The 20493-nt window shown below is 39.8% G+C and overlaps 2 gene segments (V, D, J or C); one reads left to right on the top strand and one right to left on the bottom strand.

Moving 5' to 3' along the window:
- Positions 1–1516: 1516 nt before the first annotated feature.
- Positions 1517–2039, bottom strand: LOC115824828 (Ig kappa chain V region K29-213-like). The segment is given in 2 exon segments: positions 1517–1845; positions 1988–2039. Coding segments are annotated over 2 exon segments (381 nt in total).
- Positions 2040–2889: 850 nt separating this feature from the next.
- On the top strand, positions 2890–13546 carry LOC115825627 (Ig kappa-b4 chain C region-like). The segment is given in 2 exon segments: positions 2890–2895; positions 13224–13546. A coding segment is annotated over 1 exon segment (249 nt).
- The last annotated feature ends 6947 nt before the right edge of the window (positions 13547–20493 follow it).

Raw genomic sequence — 20493 nt, 5'->3', positions numbered from 1 at the left:
CAGGCAGGTGTGCAAAACAGTGTGTGGTCAGGGTGACAGACAGGTGTGCAGGACAGTGTATGGTCAGGGTGACAGGCAGGTGTGCAGGACAGTGTGTGGTCAGGGTGACAGGCAGGTGTGCAGGGCAGTGGATAATCAGAAGATCTTAGGACTCCCAGTAATGACAGTGGTTATTAATACATAGTGTTCCTATCATCACTCCTTCTGCACTCAAGGTAAAGTTTTGCCCATTATTGGGTTCTATGGTTAAGACAATTTGCTGAGATGTTGAAAAGGTAAACTGTCTACCACATGAGAGACATTGACCTGCCTTTCAACCTGAGTTTGCTATTTTTTTCTGTGACAATTAAGATTGTAACACCAGGATTACTCATCACTCAAATGCTCCTTCACCTGACAAAAAGTTGCTCTGACTTTCTCACTGGTCGTGTTCTTCTCATCTGCTTGATATCTTGACTGTCCTCAGAAAGCTGCAGATGTAATCCTGAGACAAATGGAGACATTAATAACACAGTCACAGACATGGTGATAGAGATGGAGCTGTCTGGACTGTTGTTTGTGTTTGTCACCAGCTTCCTCTTTTCAGTCTTGTTAGTGCAGTAGGTAGTGCGTCAGTTTCGTAATCTGAAGGTCAGGACAGAGACTTTTAACATGAACCTGTTTGATTGGCAGTAACACAGTCTGAGATGGTGTTTTCAGATTGTCCCTCCAGCTTCCTGTTGGAGTTCATACTCCTCAGTGCTGGGGTATACTGGTTAGCATAGTTCCCCTCCAATCAGTTTACCTAAGTTTGATTCCTGGCCAACACAGCTGAGTTTACTCCCAGGGGTCTTTGAGTGCTGTGTTTGGAAACTAAAATTAGTCTGAGCAACTATGATGCTGACTGGTGTTTATCATGTGTTCACTGGTGTTTGTCATGTGTTCACTGGTGTGGACATGTAGCTGCTTTCAGGATTTCTTGATTATTTTCTCATTGTTGTGTGAAACAGAAGCTGTATGTCACACTGCTCTCTGAATATTAACACACCATGTTTCGATCTTCACTATGTACCCAGGGTAAAGTTCTCCCCATTTCATATGTATCAGCAATGCCTCATAGCTCCTCTACCCAGCCCCATATAATGGTGTTCAATATTATTATTATTATTATTATTATTATTTCACTATATATTACTCACACACACACACACAGAAAGCAGATATGAAAATACAGTTATCTGCCCATTGTTAAATTCCAGGACGTTTACACTGAGAGAGAACACCCAGAGATTTATTGTCTATGACTGTCTTTGCTGTACCTTCTCATGTCAGCTGTAAGATCACTTTACTGTTACATCAAAAATTTGGATTCATTCACGTTTTATCATTCCCCTTCTACTTTTTCAAACTCCTGTTCTTGTCATACTGATGTAAAATTCTCTTTGCCAAGAGAACTACAAAGTGCTGACTGACTTTATACATATTAAAATTTCCTTTAATTTCCATAACAGAATTTTTTTTTTTGTACGACTCTGTATCACTGTGTGAACACATATTTGCTATCACTGATGTCATGTCGACTCTGACAGTAATAATCTCCTGCATCTTCAGTCTGGATGTTACTGATGGTCAGAGTGAAGTCAGTCCCAGATCCAGTGCCACTGAAACGAGCTGGAACTCCAGACTGACGGGTGCTTACAAGCTTAATCAGGAGTTTAGGAGCCTGTCCAGGTTTGTGTTGGTACCAGGCTAGAGCATTACCATTGTGCACTCTAGAGCTGGTTTTACAGTTGATAGTGACTGTGTCTCCTGGAAGAACAGATTTCCCTACAGGAGTCTGAGTCACAGTCACCTGACCTCTGGACTCTGACAGGTGAATATCATGAATTAGATCATTTTAAAAAAAGGATTACAATTGGACATTTCTTATGACTGTAGCTATGTTTAAAAAAATGTTTCATTTTGAAAACAAAACACATATAACTGAATATGTTCATGTGACTCGTACCTTTAAAGCAGCAGCAGGTCAGTGTCCAGATGAAGATGGTGATGAAAGTCATGCTTGCTGTGGGTTAAGTTACTGGGGCAGGCAGCTCTCAGTCATCAAGTCTTAAACTCACAGGGCTATAAACACTCCCAGAGCACTCAAGCATGTGCTGCCAATGCAAAGTGTCCTCTCTCTATGGAAATTATCTTCCTTACAGCACAGGGTAAAGAGTTTTATATGAACGTACAACTTACAGACATAGACTTTACTTACAGTGTCTCTGCCTGTCACTATTCCAGATTAAACTTGATTACCATAAAAATGACAATGTATCATAAACATTTCATAGTAAAATATGATGTTGATGTTGTTTGAATTGACTGTGGTGTCAGAGATGTGCCCTCAAGGATGTAGCGCCAAGCAGTCGCACACACAACACATTATCTTCAGTAATCAAAGGAGAAAGCTTTGGAACGTTTTAAAAAGTTTTCTTGTTACTGTGAGCATAACGGTGTTGCTTACTCAAACAAACAAAACAAACACATACACAGTCACACACACACACACACACACACATACACACACATGCACGCGTGTGCAGACAGAAAAAACTGTAGCCTTCAGGTCTGTGGTGCTGAAACTCCCTGTGTTGAAAGAGAGCAGCTGCAGCTGGCCTGAGGGACTTGAAGTGGTCAATGTGAGTTTGCAGAGGATGAGGAAACCTGTCTAACACACATTCCTACAGGTCATAGTGAGAAACTAAACTATCTGAAGTTCCCATATGATCCAGCAGGGGGCAGTGTGTACAGCTCAGATCTCTAATTGTTCAGACCTGATTTCATCTGTTCAATTATGACTCCATCTGTTTCTACATTAGAGGATTTTTGTTCAGTGACTCCATAGTGGGGGAACCAAACTGGATGTTGACAGTGAGTATCCAGATGTATTTTATCTTTATTAAATATAAAAATCTATCAATTATTTTAGGAAATGATGTGTAATTAGTTCCCATGTGACAGATGAGTGTCTGTGGGGGAAATGATTGTTTAATCCTGGATTTGTTTCTGAGTGAACCAATAGTTGGAATTGTGAATTGTTAGAATATGAATGAGTTGATGGGTTGATTGATGAGTATTGATAGACTGATGAATAATAATGTTAACAGTGTGAAACAATTTGCTGTAAAGCACAGAGAGATCAGAGTCATTAGAGCAGGAGGTTTTTGTACGGCCACTTAACCAGTCTGTATCACTGTGGTGGACTTTTGGTGGAGGCACCAAAGTGTCAGTTGGACGTAAGTAAAAGTCTCTCCTCTTTATGAAAACATTTTTAATCCAGATAGAAATAAAGTGTTTTAAAACTTTGAGGTTTATAAATGACACAATTTATATAGTATAAGTTATGTTCTTTGTGTTGATTTCGTGTCAACACTGTGGGCTGTTAGAATATCACTGTCCCCAGTAGTCTTTTCTAACTTTTTTTTATTTTTCTAAATGAAAAATGATTGAAAATGAAGCCAAAAGAGAGATGTAGTTTGCAAGGTTGGTTTATATTCTGACATCAATTTGGCATTGACATGTAAATGTTTCATTTTAATTGTTTGATAATAATCCAGAAATCCAGTAAAATATACATTGTTGATTTCTGTCTCAGTTTATGGGACATTTAAAAATACCGGGTAAAACTGAAAGATCATTCACATTTATATTAGAAAATATCAGGATTTTCATTACAACTTAATGTCTCCATTCACAACTGACACTTATCTGACTAGTTTTACCAACAAACCTCACAATTAGTAAACCTCACTTTTAATACAAACACTATTAACCATTGCCACTGCATGCTTAACTGATGTGATTTTCTTGCACCTAACCCCTTCTTGCACCTCTTCTGCAGTGCGCGCGTGTGCCGTGTGTGTCTGCCATGTATGTGTGAGTGCATGCATGTTCATGACCGCGTGTGGCGGTGGTAAGTATATTCCTGTCAAACTGGGTGACTCCACCATTAGTCCCCTCAGCGGCAGGCCTGCCTTTCCTGGTGCCCCTCTTGTGGCATTCTGGTAACCCTAATGGCAGCTGTAGGTATAGAAACACCTTGTTTAAGTCTCTTATTGCTTTATTAAACAGTAAATGAAATTCTTTAGTATTTAAATAAAGTGTTACTCCTCCTTGCACGAACACTCTCTTGCAGCTCTTTTTCTCCCATTACAGCAACTTGAAATAAACTTTACTCCTATGATACTTGAAAACCACGTCTCTGCTCTTGTTTTACAATAAAAGGACCTGTGCAATACTTGCTGTTTACTGAGGGGATTAGGCATAAAACTATTTCTTTGGGCGAAATTCCCAGAGTGGTCATGTCGGTATATACATTGTCCCAGGGGGGGTGCTCTTTTACCTATCTACCTACCCTGGCCTCCTCCTCACATAAAACTTGTACCGCGGCTCAACATTGCCCTGTTGTAAATAAGCAAAGCGCATTTCATTATCCTCCGCTTTAGTTTGTTTATAACAACTACTTCTACTTTCTGCCGCAAAGTCATTATGATAACAACCAATGTGGATAAGACCAAAAATGAAGATAGCCACCCAGACACACAGATCGGATCTGATCACTTGCAATATATAATGTGAGCAGTCAATCAGGAAGATTGGATTCTGATCAGATACACAAATAATCGGATTTGGACCAACAGTGTGCACCTAACCTTAGAGAGAGTAGAGGGAATGTTTGAGTTGTGTTGATAAAAAGAAAGTCTACTGGGGTTAAGCAGAAGATTGACAGTGAAGGACAAAGTGTGTATTGTTTTTATTTTTGGTTTTCACTTTTTCGGGACTCTTGGATGTACTCTGTAGTGGCGAAGCCATTAGAGTTCATGTACTCCATCGCCATTTTCTGGATTAGCAGCTATCCACCCTTGACATTAATTTTCTCAGACCATCGCAAGAGGCAACTCCACATCGAGATTGCTGCAAGAACAGCGCATTGAAGACTGTGTGCTTCACTCTTCAGACCGTGAATGTTCTGCGATACTTATCTTGTGCCCATACAGACAGTTGAGTAAGAAACATGCCTTTGTCCACCATTATGAGCTCCAGCATGCGCGCCAACTAAAGGCTACCCCAGACTCTGTGTGTGCTTGTTTAAAACCCAGGTATTTTATTGATACTGTCTGTATTTTTGTCTTGCAAGTATCAGTGTGTGTTGGTTACACTGACAGCGATAGTCCTGTTTTACCAAATGTCAACTTCTGCAGTTAAACGTTACAGATGCGTATGGGTTTAGATGTAAATGAGACATCACTTAGACGGTAAGTTATTTTAGTGGTGTTGCATTTTAAGTCTAACTGTTCGTCTTTGTGACATACAGTATTTACCATTAATTCTTTTGAGGTGTAACTCAAAGTGGGGGCTCACACTTTTATTATTAGTTAATGCAAGAGAGGTTAATTATCCAGCATTTAACAATAGCCATTTCCATAGGCTATCCCAGGCCTCAGACACCCTTTGCGAGATGGTAACCCCTTAGACATATATCCTGCCTGGTACATTCCACTTAAGCTCCTCCCTTATTGTGTATTATTCAGGTGCTCACGGTAGTGGGCCATAATAATAGGTTGTTTGCATATGACGTCACGTCACTTCGTTGACTCCTAACCCCTTCGCTTAACCCTCCCCCTGCCTAACCCTTGCCTTAAAAGCCTATACCTGATGTTGACCCTTGTGCTAGTCTTAGCCAAAATCTCACCTCTGTCTTATCCTAATTCAAAACCTAATTACCTTGTCATGATTGTGGTGAACTTGTGTGCCTCTGGGTAGCATATGGCCTTAATCGGGTTCTTTGATAATAATAATAAGTTTATTTAGAACCCAATATCACTATTTATGGTCTCAATTTACAATTTACAATTTGGTATTTGGCAGACGCTTTTAGCCAAAGTGACTTACAATAAGTGCGTCAGTCAGATTCCTAATACCTCATAAGCAGAGATCACAATAAGACTGATCGTTAATTTTCCCCTTCGTATTGCGCCCCTGGAATACTTTGACAGTGAGTGACAAACATAGTTACAAGTATTTGTTTTTTTTTTTAATGTAAAGAAAGGGAGGTTAGGCATTGGGGGACAGGTGGGTTCTGAAGAGGTGGATTTTCAGTTTCCTGTGGAAGATGGTAAGAGATTCCGCAGTCCTAACAGCATGAGGGAGGTCGTTCCACCACCACGGGGCAATGGCAGAGAAGAGGCGTGGTCAGGAGGAGTGGCTGCCGGGTTCCTGAAGTGAGGGGACCGTCAGTTGACCGGAGGTCGTAGAGTGGAGGGTTCTAGTAGGGGTATACAGAGTTATTAGGGACTGAAGGTATGATGGGGCAGAGCCTCTTGTGGCCTGGTAGGCCAGCACCAGTGTCTTGAACTGGATGCGGGCAGCTACCGGAAGCCAGTGGAGCGCAGTAAGGAGTGGAGTGACATGAGAGTGTTTAGGGAGGTTGAATGCCAGGCGTGCAGCGTCGTTCTGCACGAGCTGGAGCGGCCTGATGGCGCAGGTCGGTAAGCCAGCCAGTAGAACGTTGGAGTAGTCCAGGCAGGACATGACAAGCGCTTGGACCAGGAGCTGGGTCGCCTGTAGTGTGAGGAAGGGGCGGATTCTCCTGATGTTGTATAGGGAGAATCTGCAGGATCGAGTGACTGTCTCAAAGGGCTTTACATGTCTAACTAAGTCAAATCAAAATTATATTATGCATAAGTTTGAGAAAATAGATAAGTCTTTAGTCTGGTTTTAAAGGTATTGAGAGAGTTTGCGTCCCGAAGCTCCGAAGGTAAACTATTCCAGAGGAAGGGAGAGCGGTAGGAAAAGGCTCGGTTGCCAGCGGACTTCTATTTAACTCTTGGAATGACTAATAGTCCAGAATCTTGAGAGCGCAGGGTGCGAGGTGGGTTATAGGGTGTAATTAAATCAGATGGTTGCAGAGGGTTAGTCTTAAGAATTTGTTTAAGCTTGAAGGCAGTTATGCGTCCAACTCTTCGTCTATACCAAATCCTGGATGCACCCTGGCTTTGAGTTGCCTGCTCTACAGCCTGGACCTGAGAAGGGGTTAGCTCTTCTAGCTGAAAATCCTGGCATAGCTCTCTAAGCTCTTTGGGGGGTAGCTGCAGAGTCTCTGGTGTTCTGTATTCGAGAACAGTTTTAGGCAGCATGCAAGATTTGGGGACAAAGTCCTTGTAGTAATTCTCCTTAGCCATTAGTGCAGCACTCCTTGGACAGTTTCTGCTTAAGGAATCAGAAAACCTAGCATATGTTCCTGACCGTCTCCTCACTCTTGGACATTGAACTGGTTTGTCAACCTTAGATTGTTCAGCCGACCTCCCAGCAATGGCATCGTCTTTTTTTTTTTTAGATTTTGCTGAGGAGAAGTCTATAAGAGCTACAGGAGCGGCAGGAATCTGAAAAATGTGAAAAGCATAAAGATCATAAAGTACTGGCCTACTATTGGAAATGACAGTAACTGACAATTTCAAACACAGACTTCTGCAGTCCGTAACATGGAAAATTTGAGATATGACATTGGTGTTTGTGACAAACCCTAGAAATTGTGGTTGCAGTGTTTGATCTTAGTTTCCCCGTGTTAGGATCTGCAGAAGCGTGTTTTAGAAATTGACAGTTACTGTCATTTCCATTGGTAGGGTAGTGTAAGCTACAATTACATGTACGTACAGCTTATACAAAAATAAAAGCAATGCTATGTACATTTAAATATCTTTTTTACGTGTGATGGCATCAGCCATTTGCAGTTTTCCGTCATGCAGGAGGCTGTATCTCACATCTTAACACCACCTTCAATGGAAAACAGAACTGCCCCTAAATGGGAACAGGATTCTGAGTGTTTTGTGTGTTTTAGTCCTCATTCATTCCCTTTAGGCCATAAAAAATACACAATGACTATGAGGATATCACTATTTCATCATGGATATTTGTGAATATAAAATCTTTATTGTGAGTTTAGAGTTAGTGTAGTGTGATTGCTCTCCTCCACAGAGTGTGTGATTGTGCTGTATCACATCCTCCCCCTCAGCACCTGCAGTAGGTCCCAGCTGCAGCAGTGCAGTCTCTGTGCAGTCTGACTGAGGGAGGTTTTTGTACAGCTCTATATCACTGTGTGAACACCAAGCTATCACTGATCTGATGTAGGCTCTGACAGTAATAATCTCCTGCATCTTCAGTCTGAATGTTACTGATGGTCAGAGTGAAGTCAGTCCCATATCCACTGCCACTGAAACGATCTGGAACTCCAGACTCACGGGACCTTACAAGATAAATCAGGGGTTTAGGAGCCTCCCCAGGTTTGTGTTGGTACCAGGCTAGAGAAGCACCACCAGCCACGTCAGGGCTGGTTTTACAGTTGATAGTGACTGTGTCTCCTGGAAGAGCAGATTTCACTGCAGGAGTCTGAGTCACAGTCACTTGACCTCTGGACTCTGAAAGGTGAAGATCATGAATTAGATTAATAAACAAAAACAGATTACAACTGGATATTTCTTATTACTGCAATTACCTCTGGAAATGCTCAATATTAAAAATTACAACATCTAAATGATTATGTTCAGATTTCTATGACCTCTGGATTTTGAAACTAAACACAAAGGAAATAATGATGACAAGATAAACTATGCATAAGGGTGATAATGCTGTCTTTGTATGCTTATTATATCCGGCATACAGACTGCTAATACATTTCATATCTCTCCCACCTTTAAAACAACAGCAGGACAGTGTCCAGATGAGGATGGTGACGAAAGTCATGCTTGCTATGGCTTAAGTTACTGGGGCAGGCAGCTCTCAGTCATCAAGTCTTAAACTCACAGGGCTATAAACACTCCCAGAGCACTCAAGCATGTGCTGCCAATGCAAAGTGTCCTCTCTCTATGGAAATGCTCTTCCTGAGTACAGCAGACACCCTGTACTCATATGTTCACACACATGTAACCATTGTACACTAGAGTATTATGGTCATATTGTGTTATCTACTGTCATCTAGTGTCAAAAAAGAGAATTGTGATTATTGCTGAATGATACTGGATCGATTTTTTAGCAGGATGCTGAAACCTGAATGATGAACACTATCAGTAATGTAGACTGTTTTGACCATTAGAAAATGATACTGTTATAAATTATGACCTAACAAGAGTTGTCTTTACTGTAACACAATACCTGTCAAACAGTGATGACACCCAAATTAACTACAGTGTTAAGTGAATGGTTTATGATAAACTACAGTGTTGGGTGAATGGTTTAGAATAAACTACAGTGTTGGGAGAGGTGTTTTTGGTTTCATAAATATATCATGTAAAATTTTGTAGCCATGCTTGCATCTAAACTGTAAATTCAAAAATTCAATCCTATGACAAGTCATCAGGTTGTTTGTAAGTGAGATGAAAAGATGTAGAGTAGGTTGTTATACAGGAGTGTCTGTGTGCTGATGTGTGAGTCTCTGATCAAATGTAACTGTCAAGAACACACCAGAGAGCAGGACGCAAGTGCGGAGAAGCAGGGTGTTTAATCAGTGAAGACACAGGGGCACAGGAGACAGGCAGGATACACAAACAGAGACAAAGACTAGAGGACAAAGACTAGAGGACAAATACTGGAGTATCTAGATTAGGGACTGTAGCTCTCAGACATCACACTGAAAGTGAAGACCTGGCACTGACTGATCTGATGGAGGGGTATACATGATGATGTGTATAATTGAGAACTAAAGTGAGGGCAGGTGTGCAGAGGGGACGTGATCAGACTGGCGATTAGTAAACCGGCGACGCTGAGCGCGGATTGGCTGAAACCGGCAAGGGAGGAGGCGAGGTTGTCACGGTAACTCACTGTCTGCTGGACTGTAGGCCTACTGTTTGTAAACTTCTACCTGATTTAAACTCAGTGGTTGCATTTACCCATGACATATTAATACTCTGTCTACCACTGTAGAGATGGCATTTGAAAAAAAGCTCTGTATTGGTAAATCTATTTCAATACTTAAAGCCTGCTTACTTTAAAAAAAGGGCCACTACCTTCCCAGTGTTTATAAGAAAACTAAAAAAAAAACAAAAAAAACGCAATTTTGCCAGAGAGCATTTTAGTGTGCAAGTAGATGTGAACCTTTTCAGTTAAGTGACAAACACAATTTACCAAAGCCCTGTAAAGTCCACTCAACAGTGTGTAAGGGGCATTATCCTCCTGTAATGTGGGGACATTTGTGGAAACCACATCAGTGCCATAAGACAACAGCACAGATCTGTGAAAATGATTGACAACCATCTGATCTTTATGTCACATGAAAATGTAACAAGACAAGAGACCAGACTTTTTCCAGATACTGCTTTGTGTGTATGGTGTGTGTGTGTGTGTGTATGGTGTGTGTGTGTGTACCACAGTGTTAATTTTGACAAGTAATTTAGATTTAGTCTTAGTTTTAGTCTTTTGACTAAAATACATATTTGTTTGTCCTATTAGTCATTTGATTGTTAGTATTTAGTCAACAAAAACTAGACAAGCTTTAGTCATTTTAGTCAAATGCATTTGTCATTTGTATTTTTTTTAATTAAATCATCAGTGACTTCACGAACACAGATATTCTTAGGCTTGCTACCGGTATGCACAATTAACATTACGAAGTCACGTAAACAAGAGAAGATAGCTGTCTGCCTCTAGCTAACAAAGTCAAGCCTTTAAGATAAGTCTAACTTATCATATTTCTTGGTGGGGTGGCTCCCACTGTGCCATCCCCCCTTTTAAAAAAGAACAAACCACCTACTGAGCACAGTGACTCTTACAGAGATAAATGAGGAAATATCAGAGTAAACGTTTCTCATATCTCATCATTTACAGTTGAATTCTGTGTCTTTTATTTGTTCTGTAAGAATCCTTCTCCTCTGACTAAACTCTCCACATGCCCTTCACTGAGAGAAGGTAAATTAACTCACTCACTCTGTGACTCCACTGTAATATAGAGACTTTTCCTCTTTACTCTTCACTCATCATCTCTATAACAAAATTCTTCTTCACTTCATCACTAGTCTTCTTATTCAGTTCATTTGATAAATTCATGTCTATTTCTCTGGTCCATCTGATCTTTAAACTCTGACTTTAGTACTGAATTATTGAGAAAGATTTGTCCTCTGTGTTTGGCATCTACACACCTGGGTTATTGATCTATACTGTACTGTTGTGGATATACAAACTTAGAGTGTGTGTTGTGTTTGAGTTTGACAAATTTGTTTTGGTTTCTAGGTCTGGGTGTGTGTGTGTGTGTGTGTGTGTGTGTGTGTAAATGAGAGGAGGAATGTGAGAGAATGTGTGTGTTCATCTGGGTCTCTGGGCTGTGTGAAGAGCAGTGATGTGGTTTGTCTGAACTCAGGAGTGTTCTCCCTGATCAGCTTCACCTGGACCTCATTTGTTCTGTTCTGGACTCTGTCCAGGCTCCTGCAGACACCTTCAGGTCTGTGGTGCTGAAACTCCCTGTGCTGAAATAGAGCAGCTGCAGCTGGCCTGAGGGACTTGAAGTGGTCAGTGTTAGTTTATAGAGGATGAGGAAACCTGTCTAACACACATACCTACAAGTCAGGAGAAACTACACTATCTGAAGTTCCCATATGATCCAGCAGGGGGCGATGTGTAAAGCTCAGATCTTTAACTGTTCAGACCTGACTCCATCTGTTTCCACATTAGAGGGTTTGTGTTCAGTGATTCAGTAGTGGAGGAACCAAACTGGATGTTGGCAGTGAGTATCCAGATATATTTTATCTTTATTAAATATAAAAATCTATCAATTATTTTAGGAAATGATGTGTAATTAGTTCCCATGTGACAGATGAGTGTGGGGGAAAATGATTCTTTAATCCTGGATTTGTTTCTGAGTGAACCAATAGTCAGCTTGATGTTTAAAAAAACATAACATGATACCAAAATATTTGGAATTGTTGGAAGATCAATGAGTTGATGTGTTGATGGATGAGTATTGATAGACTGATGAATAATAATGTTAACAGTGTGAAACAATGTGCTGTAAAGCACAGAGAGATCAGAGTCATTAGAGCAGGAGGTTTTTGTACGGCCACTTAACCAGTTTGTATCACTGTGGTACACTTTTGGTGGAGGCACCAAAGTGTCAGTTGGACGTAAGTAAAAGTCTCTCCTCTTTATGAAAACATTTTAAATTCAGATTAAAATAAAGTGTAGTAACACTATGTAGTTTATAAATGACAGTTTATATTGTATTAAGTTTTATTCTCATTTAGTCTTTGTCCAATGACAGTGTGGGCTGTTAGGATAACATTGTGCCTAATAGTCTTTGCATTTCTCAACTTTTTACTTTTCAAAATGAAAAATAATTGAAAACTAAGCCAAAATGAATGATATATAAATTCATCAAGAAATTGTTTGATAAGAACTGGGATGATGATCAATAATAATGTTAAAGCTCTGAATAAAAAAATACAGACATAACTGCAAAATTTCAGCCAAAAGCAAAATGTAACGCTTCATAAAAAACCATCATTTTTAAATAGAGAAAAGGGCAGAGAGATGTAGTTTGTAAGGCTGGTTTACATTATGACATCAACTTGGCCTTGACATGTAATGTTTAATAAGAATCCAGAAATTCCATTACCACTATAGAATATACATTGTAGATTTCTGTTTAAGTTCATGTGAGATTCAAAACTACTAGATAAAACTGAATGACTAATGTTCATCTTAAAAAATGTCACGGTTTTAATTACAACACAATGTTTTCAAAACTCAGACTCATCTGATTACTTTTGACCAAGACACATCATGATTCGCAAACCTCACTTTTAACACGATATGTACAATACATTTTAAATATTCTAAATTAGATTGTGTGAGGGAACTTTCAAAACCATTTTTTTCTTCAATGACTCCAAAAGAATAGAAAAAAAAATTCTCGAGATGCATTTTAATTTCAAATGAAAATGTGTTTTGAAATAAACAGTTATTTATAAAATGACTGTGACTGTCTTTCAACGCTCTGCTGATCTTGGTTGTGTTCTGTGAGTCAGAGATAAGGGAAGTGAAAGAGGCAGAGTCTGTCTGTTTTTGAAGCACAGATAAAGTGTGTGTTTAAAGAAGAAAATCACACACATATGAATGTGAGATGGAGACTAATCATGTCTCATACTCTACTGATTGATGGACACATGTCAGCTCTCTCTCCACCCAATGACAGCTGTGATTTCTCATCTGTCTCCTAGGTGACACCCGGCCCACCCTCACGGTCCTGCCCCCCTCCAGCGTGGAGCTGCAGCAGGGGAAAGCCACACTCATGTGTCTGGCCAACAAGGGCTTCCCCTCAGACTGGAAGCTGAACTGGAAGGTGGATGGTAAGAGTTGGAGTTCAGGGGTGAGCTCCAGCCCTGGGGTTTTGCTGAAGGACGGTCTCTACAGCTGGAGCAGCACCCTCACCCTCCAGGAGGAGCAGTGGAGTAAGATGTCAGTGACCTGTGAGGCCACACAGGGCTCCCAGTCTGCTGTGACCCAGACACTGAGGAAAGACCAGTGTTCTGAGGAGTGACAACACACACACACACACACACACACACACACACACACACACACACACACATGTTCTGTCCCTCTTGTTTCTGCTTTGAGTGTATGAGACTGGCTTTGTGCTTGGTTTGATCCTGTGTGTGAGTCTTTTTAGCAGCTTTAGTTGTCATCAGAGCATCTTCCATGTGATATTGTTGTGTTTCATATCAAATCCATTCCTGTCCACTGTATGTGTGTGCTTTACTGCTTAACTCTGGTTCTATTTTATTCATGGTGAAAATAAAAAGCTTTTCAATCACAAGCATTCCTGTCTCTCTCTCTATCAAACATAATTCTTTTTTAACCAAAGTCACACACTAAATCATTACTGACATTCATAAATGTACAGGGCATCATAAGTCCAAGGAAGCAGCTTTATTGTTACTAGTGTGAAACAGTAAACATTTCCTTTAAATATGCAGCTGTTTAATCAGACTGAACTCTTAGGAGTCTACATATACTTCAGCACACATTTCATACTTATTAGTCAAACTTATTTATTCTTCTCATAGAGCTGTATGATATTAACACATATTAACAATAATGGCAGGAAACTGATCCACTGAATAAATAACTACACAAATAAACAAATTATCCTTTTTGTATTTGTAATATTAAATTTAATGATTTATAGATTACATTTTGATTAACTTTTTCTTGTTACAGTTTTTTATTGTAAGTTTATGATAAATCTATAAACATAAGCTATTCATAAATCTAATAAAACACAGTCTGTGAGTGAGGTAGTGATTATGTATCAGTCTGACTCAGATGTTGATCGTCCAGGTTTGGTCTTCATTATGACACTGATACTAAAGTAATGATCTGTAAACTCACTCTAGCCCCCTGGGGATGGGGGAACATCTGGCCACAGTGCTGCTCTATTCTGGGAGTGTGGGTGTCGCCCTGCACATGCAAATCTGACTTTCACCCTCACAGCACCCACTCACACAGCCCTAAACCCCCTGAGACTGGGACAGACGTGTGTGGTGTGTAGTTAACATTTTTAGTTTGATGTTTAAATGTGAAACAGATGTTATGGCGGTACTGTATCATTAAAAATGTATTAGCATATTTGTAAGTGTGTTTAGGTCAGAGACAACAACTGTCTGCATAAGAGATCACAGAAGACTACTGTCTGCATGAGAGATCACAGACAACAACTGTCTGCATAAGAGATCACAGAAGACTACTGTCTGCATGAGAGATCACAGACGACTACTGTCTACATAAGAGATCACATAAGACTACTGTCTACATAAGAGATCACAGAGGACTACATAAGAGATCACAGAAGACTGCAGTCTACATAAGAGATCACAGATGACCTGCTCCACACTTCTGCCACTCCATCTCACCTGCTGTGCCATCAAGCAGAAGATTCATATGTGGATGGAAACAGGGAGATAAACTTGTCATAGGTCAAAGATTTATGGAAGGCAAAGTGTTGCAAAATGTCTGACCTTTCAAAAGGGAAATTGTCACTGTCACCCAGGTTGTTTCAGCATCGATCCCCTCTTGTGTGAAGTACCAGCAGCATTGGGAGAGAAACTCTCAGCACTTCAGAGGAGACCCATCATACCTCTCAGGTTCCACCACAGGAGAAAAACAGGGCTCCATGAGCTGGGGCTGGTTTGTTGCTTTAATAATTTGGGTGAAGTCTTCTGTCACAAACTGGGGAACTCGGTGCATGTGTAAGTTACCAGCTTCCACTGAACAAAGGGCAGGCCAGAAAACAGAGGCACAGGAACACGAAAACAAGAACAAGGCAGGATTCAAAGTCTCTCAACCACTTACTCAGGTACATCAGGTTCTATCAGACAAGACTTCACAAAGGAAAGTCAGCACAGAGAGTAAACTAGAGATATTTATAGAAAGAGAGAACCAGGCTTGATTACCATGCAACCAATGAATAACTGAAACAAGGAATAGAAAGAAGTGACTGAGTGAGAAAAAAGCCAGTAGAGGGGGAGAGTGGACCAGGGAGTGACAAAATCTGTTTTCAAAATAAATATATCAACATTTATAGTCACCAGAATGATTAAAATGCTTGGTGTGAGGAGAGTTATACTAAATAATGATTAAGAAAGAATGTAATGATAAATACTAAAGAATGTGATGTCCTTTCATTTCCATATCTATTTAAGGACATGTATAATTATTGTTATTGTAATTAGAGTTAGTGTAGTGTCATTCCTCTCCTCCACAGAGTGTGTGATTGTGCTGTATCACATCCTCCCCCTCAGCACCTGCAGTAGGTCCCAGCTGCAGCAGTGCAGTCTCTGTGCAGTCTGACTGAGAGAGGTTTTTGTACGGCTCTATATCACTGTGTGAACACATATTTGCCACTGATCTCATGTTGACTCTGACAGTAATAATCTCCTGCATCTTCAGTCTGGATGTTACTGATGGTCAGAGTGAAGTCAGTATCAGATCCACTGCCACTGAAACGATCTGGAACTCCAGACTGACGGTAACTCACATACTCAATCAGGAGTTTAGGAGCCTCTCCAGGTTTGTGTTGGTACCAGGATAGATAAACACCACCATACACTGCAGGGCTGGATCTACAGCTGATAGTGACTGTGTCTCCTGGAAGAGCAGATTTCACTACTGGAGTCTGAGTCACAGTCACCTGACCTCTGGACACTGAAATTAAATAAACACAATGGAAGTAATGAATACAATAGTAATGTTACAAAATAAACTATATATAAGGACAATAATAGCATAACACTTTCTCTCATCTTGTTTATATCAATCATACAGACTGTGAAAAGAAATCATATCTCTCCCACCTTTAAGGTCAGTGTCCAGATGAAGATGGTGATGAAAGTCATATTATGTTATGTTATCTACTGACATCTAATGTCAAAAAAGAGAACTGATTACTCATGAACATTGCTGTCAATGTTTTAACAGGATGTTAAATGATCAACACTTGCAGTAGTGTGGACTGTGTTGACCATTAGAAAATTAAACTGTTACGAATTATGACCTAAGATGAGTTATCTTTACTTTAGTATAATACCTGTGAAACAGTTATGCCACCTTAATGAACTATAGCGTTGTATGAATGGTTTATAATAAATTAGTGTTGAGTGAATGATTTATAACAAACTCCACTGCAGAGTGAGGTGCTTTTGGTTTCATAAATATAATGTGTGATTTTTGTAGCCATGCTTGTACCTAAACTCTAAATTAAAAAATTTACACCTATGACAAGTCATCAGTTTGTTTTTAAGTGAGAAGAAAAGATGTAGAGTAGGTTGTTATACAGGAGTGTGTTTGAGTTGATGTGTGAGTCTCTGATCGAATGTAACTCACTGTCTGCTGGACTGTAGGCCTACTGTAGTACCATCAGGATTATCAGGTTTAATGTATACGCCCCCAAATGATGGCATGACTCTTAATGCACTGGAGTCCAGCTCTGACTGAACCCTGTTCTGAGTCTAAATGCATTCTTCTGAAAGACATCAACTATCACTCACTCACTGAATGACAAGGGGGAATCTCGAAATGGTTCAATTCACTGAGTCACTCACTCACTAAACGAAATATGGGATACCTTGTTCACAACCAAAAGGATGTAATTCATTGATTGACTCACTTATTCACTGACAGACACAGACACAAACAACTGCCATCCACACCTGAACCACTCCTGACTCCTTTCAGTATACCACCTCCAGCCCCCTTTTCATTCAGTTTGTAGATTTAGATTTAGAGACAGAGATATAGACAGACACAGAGACAGACAAGCACAGGACTTAGACTTGACACAGTGACTCTGACCAAAAAAGACCAAAGACTGGGCAAAGGAAGACAGAAATACAAGAGACTTAAATACATAAACAAAAGAATAAACAGGTGACACAAATGAACTAATGATCAGGTGAATCAGAAAAACAGTGTCTGGAGTCCTCCAGTTCCCTCTGGTGACCAGACTGAGATGGTCTGGTTTCTCGACCAGAACACCACTAGACACCTCATCTCCTGCTCATGTCTTATATACAGACACAGACATGACAATATCATATTCTAATAAAATATCTCAGTCTACAAGAGTGGGAGTGTGTGTAGTTCTGTTTTCAATAACACATGCACACACAGTAGGAAAATATCATATCACATTCAATTAAAGCACTACTATATTGATGAACAGAGTTTGCTTTTACATCATCACTTTCATTCATTTAGTTTTTATGATCTTGACTGACGTGTTTTTTTTATTTCCTTGTCATGTTGATGTAAAACATTGTATGAAAATCTGAACATGACACTTTTTATAAAGCCATTAGCCCAGAGAATGGGAGGAGTAACTTTATAAATATTATAATATTCTCTGAATTTCACAACAGATATTTTTGATAGACATTCATAATTAGTGTTATTGTAATTACAGTTAGTGTAGTGTGATTCCTCTCCTCCACAGAGTGTGTGATTGTGCTGTATCACATCCTCCCCCTCAGCACCTGCAGTGGGTCCCAGCTGCAGCAGTGCAGTCTCTGTGCAGTCTGACTGAGGGAGGTTTTTGTACGGCTCTATATCACTGTGTGAACACATCTTTGCCACTGATCTCATGTTGACTCTGACAGTAATAATCTCCTGCATCTTCAGTCTGGATGTTACTGATGGTCAGAGTGAAGTCAGAAGTGCTACCGCCTTTGCCACTGGCACTGAAAGTGAAACGATCTGGAACTCCAGACTCTGATGTGTCTGCATCATAAATCAGGAGTTTAGGAGCCTCTCCAGGTTTCTGTTGGTACCAGGATAGATAAACAACACGAGCCATTTCAGGGCTGGTTTTACAGTTGATAGTGACTGTGTCTCCTGGAAGAGCAGATTTCACTACAGGAGTCTGAGTCACAGTCACCTGACCTCTGGACTCTGAAAGGTGAAGATCATGAATTAGATTAATAAAGAAAAACAGATTACAACTGGGCATGTCTCATGGATGTAATTACTTCTGAAAATACTTTATTTTGAAAATAAGGACATTTTAGTGACTATATTTACATGTCCCTGACCTCTGGATTCTTAAGTTAGACGCAAAGAAAATGATGATTACAAGATTAATTATATCAGTCACAGAGACTGTGAATAGATTTCATGTCTCTCTCACCTTTAAAGCAGCAGCAGGTCAGTGTCCAGATGAGGATGGTGATGAAAGTCATGCTTGCTGTGGGTTAAGTTACTGGGGCAGGCAGCTCTCAGTCATCAAGTCTTAAACTCACAGGGCTATAAACTCTCCCAGAGCACTCAAGCATGTGCTGCCAATGCAAAGTGTCCTCTCTCTATGGAAATGATCTTCCTGAGTACAGCAGACAGCCTGCACTCATATGTTCACACATGTGGAACCATTTTACACTTCATAAGGCCAGAGTAATATGGCCATATTGTGTTATCTACTGACATCTAGTGTTCAAAAAAAGGAATTGTGATTACTTTGGAATGTTACAAATTTTCTCTGAAGACAACAGGAAGCTGAAACTTGAATGATATACAGTGTCATGAAAAATAGCAAAAAAAAAAAAAAAGAAAAAAAGAAAGGAAAAGAAAAGAAAAGAAAAGAAAAGAGAAGAAAAGAAAACAAAAGAAAAGAAAACAAAAAAGAAACAAGAAAACTCAGTTTAGAGAATTTTAGAAGGTAAGTAAATGAGTGTACCTGGGCATTGAAACAACCTTTATTCTATCTCATTTTATTCTATTTTATCTTATTTTACCTGTATTTTATTTTATCTGTTTTAATTTTATTCCTATTTCCTATTTATCTTATTATATTCTACTTTTTACTCTATGTTGTGTTATGTGTGTGCTGACGGTGTTGTTGCGACACTTGAATGTCCCTCAGGATTAATAAAGTATTTCGTATTCATATTCGTATTCATATTCATATTCGTATTGTCTCACTGGAATATGGGAACATGTCACTGGAACCATGTCAACACCATGAGACAAAAGTACATATTTATGACAACGATGTCTGACACATATCTGAGCTTTATGTGTAATAGGCATATATGACAGTACTAAATAAGGAGTAATCACTAGACAGAGTCAACACTGAACAAGACGACATAACATGAAAGGCCAAACCATAAGAGATCCAGCACCATGTTTAACAGAGGATTACAAACCTGTGGGATGGAAGGAACATTTCACTTTCTCCAAACATCTGTCTGGATGTAGGAAAAACAACACAAAAATAAACAAATAGATAGACAGACTGAATGTAGACTGAAGATAGACTGAGAGTTATGACGATGACTGAAAATATCTGACCTTTATGTATGAAAACACTGAAAACACTATTAGATAAGAGACAACAGTGTCTTATTATTATAATGAATTGGCCAAATTCCAGATAGACAGAGCGATAATGTTTCTATTTTACAACTTCATTAACAACACACTTGTAATATGTTCTTTTATGCCTTGATGTAATAAAAAGAAATGCTGTCAGTGGAGTAGTGACTGTGAGTAGCTCCATGACTGGAGTCAGTCAGAGGAGGTTGTCAGAGCTGGACAGGTGGTGAAGAAGACCAAGTCTGTGTCCATCCCTTACATCTTGTCTCTCAGACTCTTCCCTCTGACTCCTGATTTACATTTCCCACTGACAAGAGCAGCAGGTCTGAAACCCTCTCTTCTCCCCATAGCTTTTTCCCTTATGAACTGAGGGTAAAGGAGGAGGGAGGTGGGGTTATGGCTGATTGAGTGAAGAGACGTGGGCTGAGGTGATGATGATGATGATGATGATGTGGTTTCTGAAATGAGATATTAACATATTTACATTGTCAGAAATGTCACTGACATTAATTACACAGTCACAGACATGGTGATAGAGATGGAGCTGTCTGGACTGTTGTTTGTGTTTGTCATCAGCTTCCTCTTTTCAGTCTTGTTAGTGCAGTAGGTAGTGTGTCAGTTTCA

Source organism: Chanos chanos, chromosome 12, assembly GCF_902362185.1.
Source record: "Chanos chanos chromosome 12, fChaCha1.1, whole genome shotgun sequence".
Taxonomy (NCBI): Eukaryota; Metazoa; Chordata; class Actinopteri; order Gonorynchiformes; family Chanidae; genus Chanos; species Chanos chanos.
This window is presented reverse-complemented; position numbering and strand designations above follow the sequence as displayed.